We start from the raw sequence: 19,256 nt of genomic DNA, 5'->3' as shown, positions 1-19,256 counted from the left end.
AGTTCTGATGTTGCCATATAGGTCTTTATGTTGTTGCCTGTATTTTTGCACTGGCGTCTACTCATCTCTTCCTCTGTGCGGTGCAAGTGGTGTCTGTGTCTGAGAGTGCCTCTCTTGTTCTAATTTTTAGTCTTGGTTTAGTAGGGGTTCTTGGTTAAATTGGTGCTATTGGGCTATTTCTTCAGGGGCAGCTGATTTCAGTCGGTGAAGTATATACTTATGATTCTGGTGATCTGGTTTGGTGGCTGGGTAGCGCCTTCTTCTGTGTTCCCAGGTCACGTTTTGTTCATTTGTCAACTCCTCAGCTGATCTTGTTTATTCAGACTTCAAACTATAGGCATCTGAATCCTCTCCCAGATGGGTTTCAGCTGAGCAGGGTAGTCTCACCAACACCTCCAAGTTGTTGGGTTTCACAGGATCAGCAGCTGGGCCCTGGGTTGTCCTCAGACGGAGTGTTCAGATTCGTTCTGGTTCTGTCCCACGGAGATAGCTTCTTCCCCAGGTGTTGGGGTTAGAGGCGTCCTTGTTCCAAGCTGCGTCTGCTTGTCTCCGTCCCTGGGCCTGTCTACCTCTACCGCTGCTGGGCCTGTATGTCTCTGCCGGCTGCCGACGGGCCTGAATGTCCCTGTCGGCCACTGCTGTCGGGCCGGTCTACCTCTGCGGGCCGCCGCTGGGCCCATCTACCCCTGCAGGCCGCCTTCGCGGGCCTACCTGCATCTGCTTGTCTCCGCAGCTGGGCCTGTCTACCTCTGTGGACCGCCGCTGGGCCTGTATGTCTCTGCTGGCTGTCGCAACTGCCGCCAGGCCTGAATGTCCCTGTCGGCCGCCGCCGGGCCCGTCTCTACTTTCAACTTTTAAAAGCATTTATTGCATTTATATATTTACTTATTTAGCATGTGCGCACACCTGTTCCATCATGCACATGGTCAGCAGAGCGCTTCAGGAGTCAGCTGTCTCCTTCCCACTCAGCTATCTTGCCAGCTCCTCATTATATTATTATTATTATTTTTTTTTTACATATAATAACAATCTTGGGCTAGAGAGATGGCTCAGTGATTAAAAGCATTTGATTGCTCTTCAAGAGGTCCTGAGTTCAATCCCCAGCAACCACATGGTGGCTCACAGCCATCTGTAATGGGATCAGATTCCTTCTTCTGATGTGCATGAAGAGCACTCATATACATAAAATACATGAATAAATAACAATCTTGGTAGAAACTTCCTGAATGGTTAATAGAGAATCTATTTTCTGACTTGGAAAACATGATTTATGCTAGTATTTTTAGAGTTAAGTCAGCCCTCCAAAAGTGAGTGCTAGGTAGTATGGATTAAATCCTATTTTAGGATTCTGACAGAACACACACACACACACACACACACACACACACACACACACACACACACACGTCACAGCAGATCACATTGTATAGCACTTGTTACTTTGATTCAGTAATCTCCTTAGAGGGATTATTCTAAGGGAACAATCCAAAAAGAAAGATAAATTCATGAAGATGATTCTGGCAACAGTGGAGAGGTGTCCTGTTAATTACTGAGCTCTTGGGTTTGTGTTAAGAGCTCCCACTCTCAACTGGTGTCACTGCAGGGTAATTACTAAAGCTACCTGAGTTCCAGTTTCCTCAGCCATAGAGTGGGGTAGGACAGTAACTACTTTGTAGGATTGCTGTGAGTGTTGAATGAACTATCACTGTATATAAAGCTCTTGGCATATTAGGATATTAAGCAGTATGATTATGAGAAAGATTATATATCAGCTGAGAAAATTCTGGTGCTAATTTTAAGTGAACAAAAGGTGGTTTGTAAAATCATATGTGTGTACATATACATACATGCATATATTTTATAAACATTTAGGAAATTATTCTTAGTGTATATACATGTTAAATAATATACAGATACAGACGAGCACTAAAAGAAAATATTAACAAATGAAAATCATCCCTCTCCAAGTGATAAACTGTTATACTTAATTCATAACAAAGAAGCAAACTATGCACCATGTAGCTGGAAGCAGCACATAAATCCAAGTTTCTACCTCTTTGTCTTGGATGTTGGGGTCTGCGTTGTTTTCCATGAGCACAGCCATGCAGTTGATGTACCCTCCATATGCAGCACACTGAAGAGGTGTTCTTCCTGCATAATCCTGCACATTTGGGTTGATCTTATTTTCTATCAGTATCTGGCAGACATCGGCATTTCCCCCCAGTGCTGCCCAGTGGAGAAGAGAATGTCCATCTTGGTCAACCAGATCTACCCTTGCTCCGCCTAGCAAAGCAAAATTGCAGAGGAAATGTCAAATGTAGACAGCATTTATGAGAAGGAACAGAAGCTTGCAATCATAAGAATGTCCTTTGAAAGCTTTTTTCTCCCCAACACTTCTATGTATTCTACACTGTCAGCGTCAGAGCTTTAGAGTATCCCTTAAGTTCTGGAGAGGTTGGGACTCAGTCTCTTTCAGCAAATGAATCTGGCGGTCTGGGGGCAAACTGATTATTCTGAAGTCAAATGTTCACCAACAGGTGAGCTACAAGTACAGGCAGAGTTTTCTGGTGCCACTTGGGCACTCTTCCCCAACTTTCTGCCCCAGGGCTCTGTGTGTGAACGAAATCGTGTTTCACACCAAGTGTGCTAGAGTGCCTACCTTTTGTGAGAGACCTAATAGAAGCACTTGTATCAACTAACCTTTAATAAGTGTCTGAATCACATCCTTGTGCCCCATCTCACAGGCTCGGAAGAGTGGAGTATGTTTCATGACGTCAGTAGCATCTACTTGAGCATCATTGTCCAATAATAACTTCACAGTGCTGACATGGCCAGAAAGGGCAGCAGCATGTAAAGCTAAAAAACGAAGTCAAAGCAACTGATCAACTTTCAAAATTACCCTTTAAGTATGTTTTTCTTTCTTCCTCTTAGGATTTCCACCTCATTGTGGCTAAATGCAATCCAAACCTCTCTCTTTCTCTCTCTCTTTCTGGACATATCCGTGCTGCTGTGGGTATATGCAAGGACAGTGAGGCCTGGCTGCATTCAGTGTTGTGCTGGAGGTGTTCTTTTCCTTCTGACTTGCAGTTGAGATTTCAGACAAAGAAGAGACTTCATGTTCACACTGGATGCTAAAAGCAACGACTCTTAGTAACCAACACATAGTGGCAGGGCTCTTCTAATGAAGAAAAACTAAAGCAAGAGTCTGGAAAGAACTGATGGGAGGCTGTGAAGCAGTGAAGGTTCTAGAGTGATAGGAAGCACTCTCTCACATGGGACATCAGTATGGAGTCCTGCTACTCAACTTGAGAAAAGAGCATAAAAAATGAGATTTGAGAATACATTTAAATATGTGCATCCCTCAAAACATATTTTGAAATGTTAGTAGCTACTAAATATGTGCAGTTTTTTGCATATGTATGTATGTGTTCAGGTGTACATACATGTGTGTGCACACGTGTGCTGAGGACTGAAGTTGACACTGGTGTCTTCCTTGACTGTGTTCTACTTGCATATTGAGGCAGGATCTCTCACTGACTCCAGAGGTCACCTTTTTGGCTAGTGGTTTCCTTGTCTCCACCTTCCATGCACAGGGATTACTGGTGGGCCTCCAAGCCCACTCACTTTTTCTGGCTCTCACACTTGCATGAATGAGGGCTTTACTCACTGAGCTATGTCTCCAGCCCCAACTCTGTATAGTTGCAAACTCCACACTTTTTATATAAGAGTGGATGAGAAGACAAGTTTCTATCTTGTGTCCAAGGTGCAGCAAAGCCATAGACCAGACGCTGGTGTTCACCTGCTAGGGGTACTAACTTTAGACACAATACTTGGAATAAATAAAGTCTTTGGAGTAAGAGCCTGGCAAACTCAAGCTTAAAAGGTCAAAAGCTAAGTCAAACAATATTATCTTAGGCACAGTGATCTCAAGTTACGGTCTTATAAATTTGATAGTACTGATCAATTTGGCACCTGAAGCAGGGTGGGCCCATGTGCCAGTTCCTACCTGTGCCTCCGTACTTGTCTGCCATGTTGATGTCAATGTCAGATTTTAAACTCAGCATAGTCCTGAGCACGTCATCACTGCCTTTCCCTGCTGCCCACATGAAGGATGTTCTTCCTTCCAGGTCGGAATCATCTTTCACTGAAGGATGCTTTAAAAATACTTGAACTGTTTCCTGTAAGAAAACTTCATTTGAAACACCACAGCAGTGGGCACATTCTCCAAGGTAATAAAGCACCTGCTAGAGATGATTCCATGAAGAAGCCAAGGATTTCTCCTGCTGTCTTTTTATGAATAATAAAACCTCAATTTCCATAGAAAATTATGATCTTCTTTCCTTATATACTAGTTTTAGTTTCTATAACACTTCAAAACATCTAACTTTCTCATTTAACATCCTTAAATTTGAGAATCATGACACTCTTCCCCCAGGAGATGTTGATGAAGACGAGATAGAAAGATCATAAGAGCCAGAGGTTGGGAGCGCTGCTACCCAACAGTGTCTTCTGGACATGACAAAGGTTGATGCACGTGTGGATTTACCGCAGCTGTAGCTGTCAGCACAGGACTGGGCCTGTCAACATTTCATCATGAAGGGAGAAGGGCTTGGGAGGCTCCACCCCTCTCTGAGGGATCACTGACAGTCAGTTGTGGCTGGGGGAACAAGCGTCACTCCTCATTAGTGTAACCAGTGGTACATTGCCCATGCTCCAGTCACTAGCCTCTCGTTCATGTAGGACACCCTATTTAAACCCAGTGTGCCACACACAGAAGACATGGGAGTAGGAGGTAACTTACTGGGAAGAAGGGTTTGGACACAAAAGGGTGGGGATGAGTGAGACTGTCAAAGAATAAGAAATAATTTTTTGAAAATCAAACCATGAGAAGAATAAAACAATTGAGTATGAGTTTCTTTAATCAGACTTTAAAACTTTTTTTTTTTTATTAAGAAAGGTTTTATTTTTAAAACAAAACAAATGCATTACCACACATCCAAATGCCACAGCAAGCATTCGTTGGGTTTTATGAGAGGAAAAAACTACACTCTGGTGTCAACTAAAAACTAGAACAATTTTAGAACAACCATGGTTTATGGTGAGGTGGATACATGGACATCTATGAAGCCATTGTGTGTTTGCAGCTGTGTGAAAATGCATGAGCAATGTGAAGTAACGGAAGGTGAAGTGGCTGAGGTCTCACTTTCAGACCCTTTCCCTACTATGTGCTCTTGTTCTGCCCTGTTGAGCTAGTCAGCAGGTAAATGTACAAAGAACTTAATATCAAAGAAACTTCCAAAAGCGAAAAATAGATTCAAGGTCATGGCTAATTACCCCAGAGGTTGGGGGAGGGGGATTCTCAAAAGCCATATTTCACAAAATAAATCTAGTCACATGTGCTTGCAGTAGAAAAAGGAGCACTGATCTTAATAGAGACTGGTCTTCTTCATGATGCACAGGAACTCTTGATCATCGACCTCACCATCTCCATCTGGATCAGCTTCGTCAATCATTTCCTGCAGCTCCTCATCAGTCAAGTTCTCACCTAGCTCCCTGGCCACACGCTTCAGATTTTTGAATGATATTTTCCAGTTTCATCATCATCGAAGGGCTTGAGAGCTTTCAGGATTTCTTCTTCGGCGCCTTTCTCGGACATTTTCTGAGTCATCACTGTCAAAAAGTCACTGAATTTTTCATTTTTCCTGTCCCTTCCTTATCAGTTTCACTTATCATCTTCTTGATTTCTTTTTCTTGGGTTCAAAACCCAGGGCCCTCATTGCAACCTTAGTTTCAGCTCCATCAGCATCTAAGACACCAAGGATCTCCTGTTTCTGTTCTTCAGTCAGTTCAGGCTTAGGGCTCACTCTTTTTCTCTGACCACTGGATGCCATGTTTATCTTCTTAAAATTAGAGGCCTTTCCATCACAGAGTTCCAAGGAAGAACTAGTGCATCAACATGAAGAACGATGCAGGAAAAAATCCAGGCTTTAAAACTTTTAAGGGTATTGTTAGAAATAAAAATTAGAAGACGTAAAAGTATTTGGTGTCAAGGCCAACATTAAGTTACACATTTTCATGTACACTGCACCTGCAGAAACCCAGATATTTAAACATGCCTCCAGAGAAGGCAAACAGACTGTCTCACTGTGTATTACGTTACTAAAAATCTTGAGATGGTTAATGCATTTGTGGATTATTGATCAAAAGTTATTGTGAAATGCAGCATTCAATTCATTTAAACACATTTATTTAGCCATTTCTATATTCAAGGTCCAGCTGCTGGAATAATTGAAAATTGGGACCCTGAGCAGTCAGTCCTAAGAGTGCCTAGCAGTTTGGGTTACTGTTGTCGTTTTCCATGCTGGAATCAAATCCAAGGCCTTGCTTATGCTGCTCCCTAAGCTTAAGCGCTGTGTGGCTGAGCGCCACTCTCACCTCTGTACCTGGGCTAATTAATATTCCTGCGTTGAAAATTACCTCTTGTCTAAAACTCAGTTTTCTAGGAAGATCAAGAAACCATTGCTTGAATGAATGTAAAGAGTTTCTGCAGCTGCCTCTTAATATTTTTTAGAAAGAACAGGGCTGGAGAGACGGCTCAGCAGTCAGGAGCACTAGCTACTGGGTTCAATGCCCAGCAAGGGCATGGAGGCTTGACATCCTCAGTAACTCTACTAGATGATCTGATGCCCTGCTCTGCCCTCCGAGGGTACCAGCAGCCATGTGGTACACAGACATACCTGCAGACAACCCCCCCACATACAATAACAAAAAAATAATTTAGTCCTTGTTTTACCCTGGAAGAAGCATAGGTTCATGACCACACAAACACTGACAGCAGGTACAGGAAATCCCAGCAGTCTGCTCAAGGCAATATGGCTTCCTAATTTTACAACAATTTCCTGGTTTTTGTTTGTTTTTTTAGTGTTTTTCAAAAAGATAATAACAACCTTATGTGGTGTTAACAGAGGCTAAAGTAATCAATGGGCTTGAAATAGAGATTAGGAAATGTGCATAATTATTAAAAATCAACTCTGGAATTTGGAGACCATCTAAATCAAACATCTGTAATGTGCTACCATTCTCTTTTGCTCCCACTGCATTTAATTATTGGTATCTGTATTAAAGCTGGAGTCTGAAATCTGGTTCAAGATCATGGGCAAGCCATCTCATCTCTTAGAACATGGAATTTTAGAACCTGTAAATGGAATGTTATGACCCACCTCCCAGGACTTGTTGAGTTATATACTGAGTTTTCATTTCCATAGACCCATCAGCTTGGGCCATGTGACTTTCCTCTCTGTGATAAGAAAGAACTACTTCTCCAAGATAATAAAAGATAATGGTTTGCCAAAACTCTAGATGGTGCACTGAGTATAGTTTTAAGGAGGCCAAGAAGGAAAGACTGTAAGTATACAGATAGCCTGTGACCAGCCTGAGAGTAGACTCACCATGTACTTGTCACAGAGAAAGGACTCCCATCAGTTTCTGATGGATTTAAAAGAAAGGAACTAGAACACTAGCAGATAAAACAGGATCAAACTGGCTTCTGCAGAGAGTAAGAAGGAAATGAAAATGAGACATTCCAAACACTGAGGTCAAGAAGTGGGAATTATGCTGTGCTCAGGCCACAACCATTCTGAGTTTCCCTGCACACCCACGATGAAGGCAGAAAATCAACCGTGGCCTCTTTTAATGTCTCTGTGTCAACCTGCACACCATCATGCTGCTGAGCGAACCCAGCACATAATGGACAAGAATACACTTTGTGATCCATGAAGGACTATCAGGAAGAACTACTGGTAACTCTCAGGATTTCTAGAAACAATAATTCACACTGTGGCCTTCTCAGATGTGCACAATTCATAATCATTAGTATGAATTGTAAGAATGTAGTCTGGCCGGGCGGTGGTGGCGCACGCCTTTAATCCCAGCACTCGGGAGGCAGAGCCAGGCGGATCTCTGTGAGTTTGAGCCAGCCTGGTCTACCAAGTGAGTTCAGAAAGGCGCAAAGCTACACAGAGAAACCCTGTCTCGAAAAAAAAAAAAAAAAAAAAAAAAAGAATGTAGTCTGTGTTTGGACACCTGCTCTCATATGTACACAACCCATAGGAACACGGTCTGTGTGGATGCCTGCTCTACGCCAGGTGCAGTAGACACTTACCATAAACTTGCTCTATTCTTTCCAGCAGTCCTGAAGGAAGACATATAGCTATCCTCATACTATCTATGAAGAAGCAAAGACTCAGAGAAGTTAAGAAAGTTGAGTGAGATCACACAGCTAGCAATTTAAACAGTTCAGGCAGGAATTGGTTTTTCCAGTTCCAAAGCTTTGCTTTCAGACAATTACAGGGTTTCTGAACACTAAGATGTCTCAAGTGCTATAGAAGTCACAGAATGATGTAGTATATTCACCATAAAGCAAAAAATTATACCAAGTGTTTAAGTAAAGCTACACAAGCTTGCAATGACTAAACCTTATAAAAACATAGACCATCATGGCACTGATGGTGTGAACAACGGTTAAAAGCAATCACTTTATCAACACAGATACGTGTGTGTCTATCAACCTGGTTCAACTTGAACTAGCTCAGTGTCAACCTCCTGTCTGTAATACTGTACTCTGTCTATCATTAGTATAGGCTGATTGAAGGGGGCAAGGGATTATGGCACATTATTTCTTATAACTGCATATGAATCTACAATTACATCAAAATAAAACATTTTATTAAGAGAAAAGGAAATCATAACTTACAGCAAAGTTACTCTGAGCTGCATAGTGCAAGGGCGTTGCTCCTTGGCTGTCAGAAGGGATAGTCCCAGACTTGTTTCTTTCTAGAAGGAGATGAACAATCTGTGCATGGCCTGAGAACAGACATAAGGTAGTTATCTTACACAAAGAGGTAAGTCCATTTTTAATCCATTTAAAAGAAAAAGGTAAGAAAAATCACTAGCATTCAACAGCATTTAAAATAGTTTTAAACAGTTCCCAATGCAGCCTCTTCCTCCTTCTCCCCTGCATACTATGATAGGGTAGAATGAAGGTAAAGCTTAAGATACTGAGCACAGGATGCCTCACTAGGGAGAAAAGCACAGTGGTGATAAGTGCCAGGCTTAGGTACTGCCTCTTGGGCTTCTTGGCTTCACTGCCATCTTGTCACGGTTCTGCTTTCTGATCCACCAGACTTGAACATCAGCGCCCTGGTACTGCTCAGCTGAACTAACTGAAATGAACCTTGTCTGCCTCTGAGGCCTTCTAACTATCCTGTCAATGTCCCTCCCTAGTCTTTTAATACGAAGGTAGTGATTTCAAACTCCACAAAAAGGGGGAGCACATATTGTGAAGTGGTGGTAGGTTAACGGTCTGTAGTATGGTCTCCAAAAAGTGGTTTCTACAAAGGAGTAGTTGTACAAGCGGTCAAAGAATTAACAAGCTGGTGCGGCAGTGTGTGCCTGTAAACCTTGCACTTCAAGGCTCAGGCAGGATTGAAAAACTGAGACCAGCCTGGGCTACTGAGCAGTGCTAGGGCATCCTCTGGTTATCCTGTTTCAAAATTATAGCAGCACAACACAACACAGCACAACACAAACACAACACAATACAAACAACACAACACAGCACAACACAACACAGCACAAACACAAACACAACACAATACAAACAACACAACACAGAGGCTAACAAACCTAGGAAATCCTTTTATTCTCTCTAACAGAGCATGTGGGGAACCAGGCAAGGAAGGAGATGCCATGGTGGAGGAGCCCTCTGAGCAAGGCTGTGCTGGGTGGAAGCCAGGGAAAGGGATCTGTCTGGGGCTTGTGCTCATCTACGTACTCCACATGTGTGGTTTAAGATAGAGCCTTCCTAACCCAAATATAGACCTGGTGACAATCTGGGCAAGAGCTTCAATCTAAACACACCTCATTTTGTCAGTAAAGACTTGAGGATAACATACATAATATAGTTCATATATTGAACACAATATTACCACAGCAGGGAAAGAGAATTGGCATTGGAAAGATAAAGATCATACCTCAGGAATGGTCTCAAGAAGGCCAGAGCAAAGTCGAGAAACTGTTAGGCATCTTCAATTTAGTGCAGAGAGAGATGGCTTCTAGGAAACGAAGGGAGAAGGAAGCTATGAAGAAAACAGGCTGACGAGAAAGGATGATGGAAGGACTCGAAGGAAGTAAGATGAGGTGAAGAAGAAAACTAGGAGGCTGACGGGATGAAGATACAGTTGAAATGAGAGTCCAGGTAGTAGGGATAATAAAGTCAGAAGTTAGAGAACAACGTGAGTGTAGTGAAGTGGAAACAAATTTGTGAAGTATACCCACATTCTAGAGGAAAAAGAAAAGGGAGGGAAACACACCTTGAAAGGGAGTTTAAATAACAATTCTAAATCTGACATAAGAGCTGTATGCAAATATGAAAATCACTTTAAAATAGTCTGCAACTTAGAACAAAGACCAAGGTAGGACAACTGAGCAGCCCCAGACTGTTAGCAACACCAAAGGAGTAATAAGGAGGAAGAGCAAACCTCGCCCTATGTGCAGGAGGAAGCAGGCAAGGTCTTGCTCTTTACTCTGACTCATGGATAAACATGATTTTGATAAACTGAAAAGTCACCCTAACCAAACTACACTGCAGCCTGAACACTCCAACTGAACTACACCGAACACTCCAACTGAACTACACTGCACACTCCAACTGAACTGCACTGCACACTCCAACTGAACTGCACTGCACACTCCAACTGAACTGTACTGAACACTCCAACTGAACTAACGAACACTCCAACTGAACTACACCGAACACTCCAACTGAACTACACTGAACACTCCAACTGAACTGCACTGCACACTCCAACTGAACTGTACTGAACACTCCAACTGAACTACACTGAACACTCCAACTGAACTACACTGCACACTCCAACTGAACTACACTGAACACTCCAACTGAACTACACTGCACACTCCAACTGAACTACACTGCACACTCCAACTGAACTACACTGCACACTCCAACTGAACTACACTGCACACTCCAACTGAACTACACTGCACACTCCAACTGAACTACACTGCACACTCCAACTGAACTACACTGCACACTCCAACTGAACTACACTGCACACCCCAACTGAACTACACTGCACACCCCAACTGAATTACACTGAACACCCCAACTGAACTACACTGCACACCCCAACTGAACTACACCAAACACTCCAACTGAACTACACTGAACACTCCAACTGAACTACACTGCACACCCCAACTGAACTACACTGCACACTCCAACTGAACTACACTGCACACTCCAACTGAACTACACTGCACACTCCAACTGAACTACACTGCACACTCCAACTGAACTACACTGCACACCCCAACTGAACTACACTGCACACTCCAACTGAACTACACTGCACACCCCAACTGAACTGCACTGCACACCCCAACTGAACTACACTGCAGCCTGAAACACCAGGTGGGCCAAAGCCGAGTGGCAGACAGCAGCACAGGTACTCTACATGGCAGAAGGTGAAAACAAAGGGGCAGGAAAACATGAAGAAAAAACCCTCTGAAAACACTAATAGTACCCCAATAATAGAAAAAAATATTACTTTTTAATAGTGACTATAAGTGATTAAATTACTTCATAAAGGAGAAAAATTCCCAGGTTGTACTTCTTCAAATAATGTAACACAACCATACACAACAGACAAATACCTGCTCTCTCACCAAAAAAGTGATCCCCCAAAGGTTACAAGGTAGATATGAAGAAAAAATCAAGTATGGAGGACTGAACACAAACATCAAGTGAATGCCCTCCTTTGCCCACATAACAGCCACAAATGTGAAGACAGGTTACCTTATAGTCACATCTTGTCAATGGATTTTCATTCCTTTATAATAAAAGTAAAAACTTAGGACAAAATGTTGAAATAAAACCCAGTATGTAATAGAGAATTAGGTTATATTATCACATTTAAAGCATGCAACAGAAGGAGCCAGGTTATGAAATAATTGAGCATATCAATTAGTTATGAAAATGTTTGAACAGGGAGGGAGCCTGCAGGAGATGTGGAGGCACAGAACTTCTGTAGTTAGGCAGGCTTCCTACCAGCCATCTTCTGACTTACAGCAGAACGTACCTAGTAAGGCTGCCCAGTGAAGTGGGGTTCGAAATAAGTTATCGTAAGATGTTATGTTGCAGCTTTCATAGGAGGTCAAGACATCCACCACTGTCAGGTTTCCGTCGGCGACTGCAAAGTGAAGAGGTGTGCGGCCCTCATAGTCTTGCCAGTTCAATAATGACTCTGTTGGAGCAGCATCCTGTTTTCAAGAACCAGAGACTTCAGACACATGTGGAATCCTCAATAAATAATATGTGACATGTACATTAACTATTTCTTAAAACAAAACCTCCACATTCTCTATAGGTGCAAATAAAATGATGCATTGAGTGTATGGGCTAAATCTTTAACAATCGACTTTCCTATTTATTAATAATATAAAAATATCTAAAAGAATAGAGTATCACCATGATTGTGTTAAAAAGGTGTGACACTGCCTAATGTGCTTTTGTGTCTGTTGTGAATTAGGCTAAAGCTATGCTTTTTCTTTTTTAAACTTATATACACATTTTGTGCATGTGCTTTGGATATTTACATCGTGGAAGCACACATGTAATCTCTTTGGCAACTTTTCTTCCTACACTACCCTTGTGGGTATCTCTGTTGATTCTAGTTTAATATTTGTTAAACTGGGGCTTAGTTGTCCATTTTTCTCCTGAGGGACAGTTAGGCTATTTCCACTTTTTTCACAATCACAAATACTGTGCAGAGACTGTTTCCTTCACATATTTCTTGCAACACAATGTATGAAGTTTCTCTCTTTGCTACACAGAGAAAAAGGCATTGCTGGTTGACGGATTTGTGTACCTTCCACTGTATGCTGTCAAACTGCTCTCCAAATGCTTGGACCAATGAACAGACCCATGACAACGATGCAAAGTGTTTGTTTCCCACATGCTGGCACAGATGAATCACTTGGTATTGTCAAGCTTCCTACAAGTTACTCCTATAATGAGGCAGGAAGACATTTCCCTGTTGTTTAATTTAAAGTGCCTTTATGAATACGGCGCACTCATTCTTTTGCTAGATCTTTGTAACAAACATTTTGATATACTTCCCCAGTCTCTCTTTGACATTAGAAGCCTTATATCCCAGCTGCGAGGGACACTGGCAGCCCAGGATCCTCACGTCTCTGCTTCCTGGAACTGCTTCAGCTAAGGCGATTCCTCATCCAGAACCCCTTCTCAGGTTAGGTCACACCTAGAGCCAAATGCTGTTGCTTCCATTTGACTCTTGGAAGGGTCATTCCAGATTTACACCTGCCTACGTGGTCACCTCATTTGACCAGCAAAGGGCCCAAGGTGTGTCCAGCCTAGGACAGCTACAAATGCAGCCAGCCCCTCCCCAAACAGAAAGTCTGCTCACTTCAAATATCATGAGATGACTTATTTACTTATTGTAACTCAACTGCAAGGTTCTTGATTACTAACTTTCAGATGACAGTGGCATCAAAGGCTGGGTGTGCGTAGGCTCTCCAAGCAAGGTGTGTTTATATGTGATAACTATCTATAAATCTGTAAGAAAATCAAAGATGTGATGGAAAGTGAGCCGAAATAAAAACTACCACAATGACAGGGGTAGTCTGAAGACACCAAAAGAGCTTTCAGACATGAAGAGTGTAATTACCAAGATGAAATGTTCCATGGACAGGGTAAACTGCCTGGACTCAGATGAAGAGAGCCTTAGTAAACCAAGAAACAAAGAGATGAGAATCTAAAAGGAAATTAGGAGACATGGTGAATAGATGAAAAGGCCCAAATACATATAACTGGAGACCCAAAAAGCAACAGTAGGGAAAAGCAAACATGTAACTGCTATTTGTTTTCTAAAAGTAAGACTCAATAATCAGAATATAAGGCAAATGAAATCTTACTTATTATAGTCTTCTTTACATTCACTGCATGTGTGTATGAATTTATGTATATATGTATGCATTGTGTGCCATGGTGCGTTTATGGAGACCAGAGGACAACCTGTGGGACTCAGTTCTCTTCTTCTAATAGATATGTGTGTTCTCAGGGGTCCAACTCAGGTCCTCAGGCTGGGTGGCAGGTTGCCTTTACCCACTGAGCCACCTTGCTGGCCCTATTATCGTTTTGACCTAGGATCCAGCTATGTAGTTCATGCTGGCCTTGAGCTCGGGATCTTTGGCTTTAGCCTCCTGAACGTTGAGACTGCAGGAACGCACCACTGTGCCCAGCTCCAAAATGGATCTATTTGTTTATTTATTTTTTGGGACAGGGTTTTAAACAGCTTGGGCTGTTTCAAACTCACTATGAACTCCTGATCTTCCTCACTACCATTCACGTGCTGGGATCACAGGCGTGTGCTACCCTGCTCAGCAAACAGGATTTTTTTTTTTAAAATTCTAAAATACCACACCTAGACACATTGCAATGGAACTGTAAGACATCAAATACAGAGAATTAAAAACAGCCTGAATGAAAAGGCAGATTGGCTTACAAAGGATTGACCATTAAAACAGCAACAGACTTGACTTACAAGAACAATGAAAAAAAGGCAGAAAGCTATAAAACAGTTCAAAATAAACAGCAGAAAAATAAATATCCAGGACTGTGCACAAAGAAAACTAGTTTTCAAGAGCAAGATAGCAACAATTAAAGAAATCAAGGTTATGAGCTTGAGAAAGCAGATCAGGTGGGGTGATTCACAGGAAGCATCAGGGGGAGGAAAGGGAAGGGAGAATGATGTAATTCCATTTTAATTTTTAAAAAAAGAACAAATTATAAAGACATTCTTAATTAAAACACATTTTGGACTGGAGTTGAGGCTCAGTTGGTAGAGTGCTTGCCCAGTGTGTACACACCCTGCACCCTGCACCCTGCACCCTGTGTGTGATGGCCAGTACTGTATAAACTAGGTGTTGGTGGCAAAGGGCTGTAATTCCAGCACTTGGGAGAGGTAGAGGCAGGAGGGTCAGAAGCTCAAGGTCATCCTCAACTATAAAAAGAGTTTGATGTCAACCTTAGCTACACAAGACTCTGTCATAGAACGAAAAGAAAACAACAGTTTATTTTCAATATTTCTATAAAAATAAGAGTTGTAAGAACTATATATCAGGAACTAAGAGGACTGATAAGGAAAATTCGAGATTAAGGGGATGGGGTGGAAAATGAGGCTAGGAGATGGCTCAGTGAGTCGAGTGCCTGTCACTTGTGGAACCAGCCTGAGAGAGAAGTGTGTTTCAGTCAACAAAGCTGAACGGAGTTGGAGATCTCAAGAGCACTACCACATCAGACATGGAGATGCAATTCTGAAGTTTGCCCTGTTGGTGTTTGATCTTGCCTTAGTCCAGTATTTCCTCACTATGCTCCCTTCCCTCCCTTTTGGAATGGTAATGTACAATCTGTGCCACTCTATGTTGGAAGAGTGTGGTCTGTTTTTTGATTTTGATTTTACAGGGGGTTACATTAAGGGATTGCCATGAGTTTCAGAAGAGACTTTGTACTTTTTTTTTTTTTTTTTTTGGTTTTTCGAGACAGGGTTTCTCTGTGTAGCTTTGAGCCTTTCCTTAGAGCTCACTTGGTAGCCCAGGCTGGCCTCGAACTCACAAAGATCCGCCTGCCTCTGCCTCCCAAGTGCTGGGATAAAAGGCATGTGCCACCACCGCCCGGCCGAGACTTTGGACTTTTAACCAGTGTTGAGACTGTTATAGACTATGGGGACTTAAGAAGCTGGACTGAATGCAGTTTTGCATTATGATATGACTACAAGCCTATGGTGATCAGGGAGTGGAATGTGGTAATTTGAATATGAATGACCCCCATAGGCTCATAGATTTGAATGCTTGGTAATCAAGAAGTGGCATTTTTAGGAGGTGTGGCCTTGAAGGAAGTGTACCACTGGAGGAATGATTTGAGGTTTCAAAACACTTAAACCAGGCAGGCTCAGTGACTCTCTCTGTTTGCTGCCTGCAGATCTGGATGTAGAACTCTCAGCTACTCCCCAGCACCATGTCTGCCTGCACGCTGCCTTGCTCCCTGCCATGCTCCGTGCTATGCTGGTAATGGACTAATAAACCTCTGAAACTGTAAGGAAGCCCCGATTTAATGATTTCCTTTATAAGAGTTTTCTGGGGCTGGAGAGATGGCTCAGTGGTTAAGAGCATCATATACTGTTCCAGAGGATCCAAGTTCAATCCCCAGCACCTACATAGCAGCTTACAACTGTCTCTAACTCTAGTTCCAGGGGACCTGACACCATGGCAAAACACCAATACACATAAAGTAAAGTTAAATTAAAAAAAAAAAGAATGGTCATGTTCATGGTGTCTCTTCACAGCAATAGAACACTGACTAAGACATCAGTCAAACAAGAGAAACCTGAGTACCGAGTTTGGATCCCTAGAATCCACATAAAAGTTGGGTATGTATGGCAGCCTAAGTTTAATCCCAGAGCATGGGAAGCAGAGACAGGGAATCCCTGGAGCAAACTGGCTAGCTAGATTAGCCCAAACAGTGAGCTCGGGCTCCCACAAGAGACCCTGCCTCAGTCAATGAAGTGGAAAACGATGGAGGAAGACACCCAACATCAACACCTGGCCTCTATACACAGATACACATGAACATGTACCCTCACACCCATATTGACACACTTATCAATACATGCATGCATATCACACACACACACACACACACACACACACACACACAAAAAAAAAAAAAGAAATGCAGAGAAAGAAATCAGTGAATATGTGCAGTAAACATTATATATACAAGAGAAGAATACTTTTTAAAGTCTAATTTGTCTATTAAAAGTCAGCAGGAGACTGGGGAAGTGTTTCAGTTAATAAAGGACCCAATGTCAAATCTCCAGCACCCCTGTAAAAGGCCAAGCTCAGCTGTGAGTGCTTGTAAGCCCAGCATTGGGGACAGAGACACTGGATCCTGAGAGCTTGCTGGCCAGCCAGCTTAGCTGAAGCTGTGAGCTTCAGGCTCAGTGAGGCATCCTGTCTCAACATTACAGGCAGAGAGTGCTACAGGAAGATCCCCAATGTCCTGTTCTGGTGTTGGTATAGATGGCCATTGGTGTGTATACTTGAATACTAATGTGCATTCATCACACACATAAACACTCCCCACTTCACATAATACATACACACACACAACACCATACATACATACACTCACATGCATACACACTCATACACCAAAATGAAAAATTAAAGGATTAAAAATAAGTACAAAACAAAGCAGGGAATAAGAAATAGGAACTCTGGAAGTGGTTGGTGGTGGAGGAGTAGGTCACAGGGAACCTCAGTGTGGAGTAACAGTTACCATGAGGCTTTGTCTCTTGGGGAATGACTCTACATGTTGGTATTCTTGCTTCATAATTACCTGTCTCTCACATTTATGTTTTTGTACCTATTAGATTATTTTTTCCTAAAAAGGGCTTTTGGGGTCTAGCGCAGCATTCTACTTACCAGGATACATCTCACTGTGTGCACAGCGCTTGGGTCTTTATGGTTGGCTGCCCAGTGGAGTGGGATCTTGCCTTCTATGTCGGGAATCCCGATGTTGGAGTCATGTTTGATGAGCAGCTTTGCATGCTCTGGGTTGTTGTAGTAGGCACTCCAATGCAAAGCTGTTTGCTGCAAGGTAGATAGGTACTCAAAAGACAAGCCCAGTATCTTACTCTTCTAGAACATCTACTATGTAACAGGCATTATTTAAGGGCCATCAGGACACTCTCTCAGAGCCTTCCCAGCCTACTACCAACAGCATCCCCTCTTTATCATATTCCAGCCCACAACTACAACAGAAGCCCCCCCCCACTTTACCAGGGTCACACTTACCAGGGTACCCAGAACCCCAGGTAAGACTCACACCTGCAGACCACCAACACGCCCTCAGAATCTCCCAGCTTATCCCCAACAGCCTTCCTCTCCTCATCACCATATCCAGCCCACAACTCCAAAGGAAGCACCCTGCTCCACCAGAAGCCAGAACTCCATCCCCCAACTCAGTTAGAGAACCTTTACTCAACCACAGGCCACTCAGGCCAAGAGACCAGAAAGGAAACAGAAACCAATGGAAAAAAACACCCATCCAATGGAGACAAACTCAAAAATTGGCACCTAGACCTATAATTACCCCAAACCCAGAGGCCTAGACACCAGTGTAAGAACACAATTGTGGTGATATTTTATTTGTGCTGAAATGTGGTGATATTTTATTTGTATGTTAATAAAGTTTGCCTGGAGATCAGAGGAAATAGCGAGCCATTTTAAGTAAACACAAAAGTCAGGCAGTGGTAGCACACACCCTTAATCCAATCACTTGGCAGGAAGGGTCTCTGTGTGTTCAAGGCCACACTAGGGAACAGAGCCAAGTGTGGTGACACATGCCTTTAATCCCAGTACCAACCATAGAGACCTGGAGGTCTGTACAGACAGGCAGTGATAAGGAAGTAGCTGGGCTAAGACAGCCAATGAGGAAGCAGAATAGCAAGGCAATAAAAACCTGGGTAGACAGGAATTCGTGGTATTTGGGGAGCTGCAGAGCTGGAGAGGTAAGGTTGGTTGGTGGCTCTCACTATTTCCCTGATCTCTAAGGCTTTCACCCCTATATTGGTTCCATGTTCTAAGACTGCTTAGAAATTCAACTACACATAATCAATAGCAGCCAGGGCAGTAAGTCACTACCAGAGCCCAGCTATTCTACTACAGGAAGTCCTGAATATTCCAACACAGCTGAAGCACAAGAAAAAGACCTTAACACCAACTTTATGAAAATGATAGAGGCCCTTAAACTGGAAATGAATAAATCCCTTAAAAAAATGAGGAAAAGACAAACAAAAAATAGGAGGAAATGAATAAAAGTGTTCAAAATCTGAAAATGGAAATAGAAGCAATAAAGAAAACACAGACTGAGAGAATCCTGGAGATGGAAAATCCACATAAGCGAATAGGAACTACAGATACAAGCATCACAGAATATAAGAGATGGAAGACAGCGTCTCAGGCATTGAAAATACGATACAAGAAATAGATACACTGGTCAAAGAAAATGTCAAATCTAAAAAATTCCTGACACAAAACATCCAGGAAATTTGGGACACTATGAAAAAAACCAAACCTAAGAATAATAGGAA

The 19,256-nt window shown here is 42.5% G+C and overlaps 1 protein-coding gene and 1 pseudogene across 1 annotated transcript in view; both read right to left on the bottom strand.

The window, feature by feature from the left end:
• Nucleotides 1-19,256, bottom strand: part of Invs (inversin) — a 166,929-nt gene that overhangs the window by 46,665 nt on the left and 101,008 nt on the right. Inside the window, 6 exon segments of the mRNA XM_028882764.2 lie at nucleotides 2,054-2,283; nucleotides 2,701-2,856; nucleotides 4,007-4,178; nucleotides 8,753-8,862; nucleotides 12,162-12,342; nucleotides 17,587-17,754. Coding sequence (XP_028738597.1) covers nucleotides 2,054-2,283; nucleotides 2,701-2,856; nucleotides 4,007-4,178; nucleotides 8,753-8,862; nucleotides 12,162-12,342; nucleotides 17,587-17,754 — 1,017 coding nt within the window.
• On the bottom strand, nucleotides 4,185-7,900 carry LOC114702336 (annotated as a pseudogene).

This window comes from Peromyscus leucopus, chromosome 2 (assembly GCF_004664715.2).
Source record: "Peromyscus leucopus breed LL Stock chromosome 2, UCI_PerLeu_2.1, whole genome shotgun sequence".
NCBI classification, from domain to species: domain Eukaryota; kingdom Metazoa; phylum Chordata; class Mammalia; order Rodentia; family Cricetidae; genus Peromyscus; species Peromyscus leucopus.
Note: the sequence above shows the minus strand (reverse complement) of the source record. Positions and strands in the feature narration are given on the sequence as shown.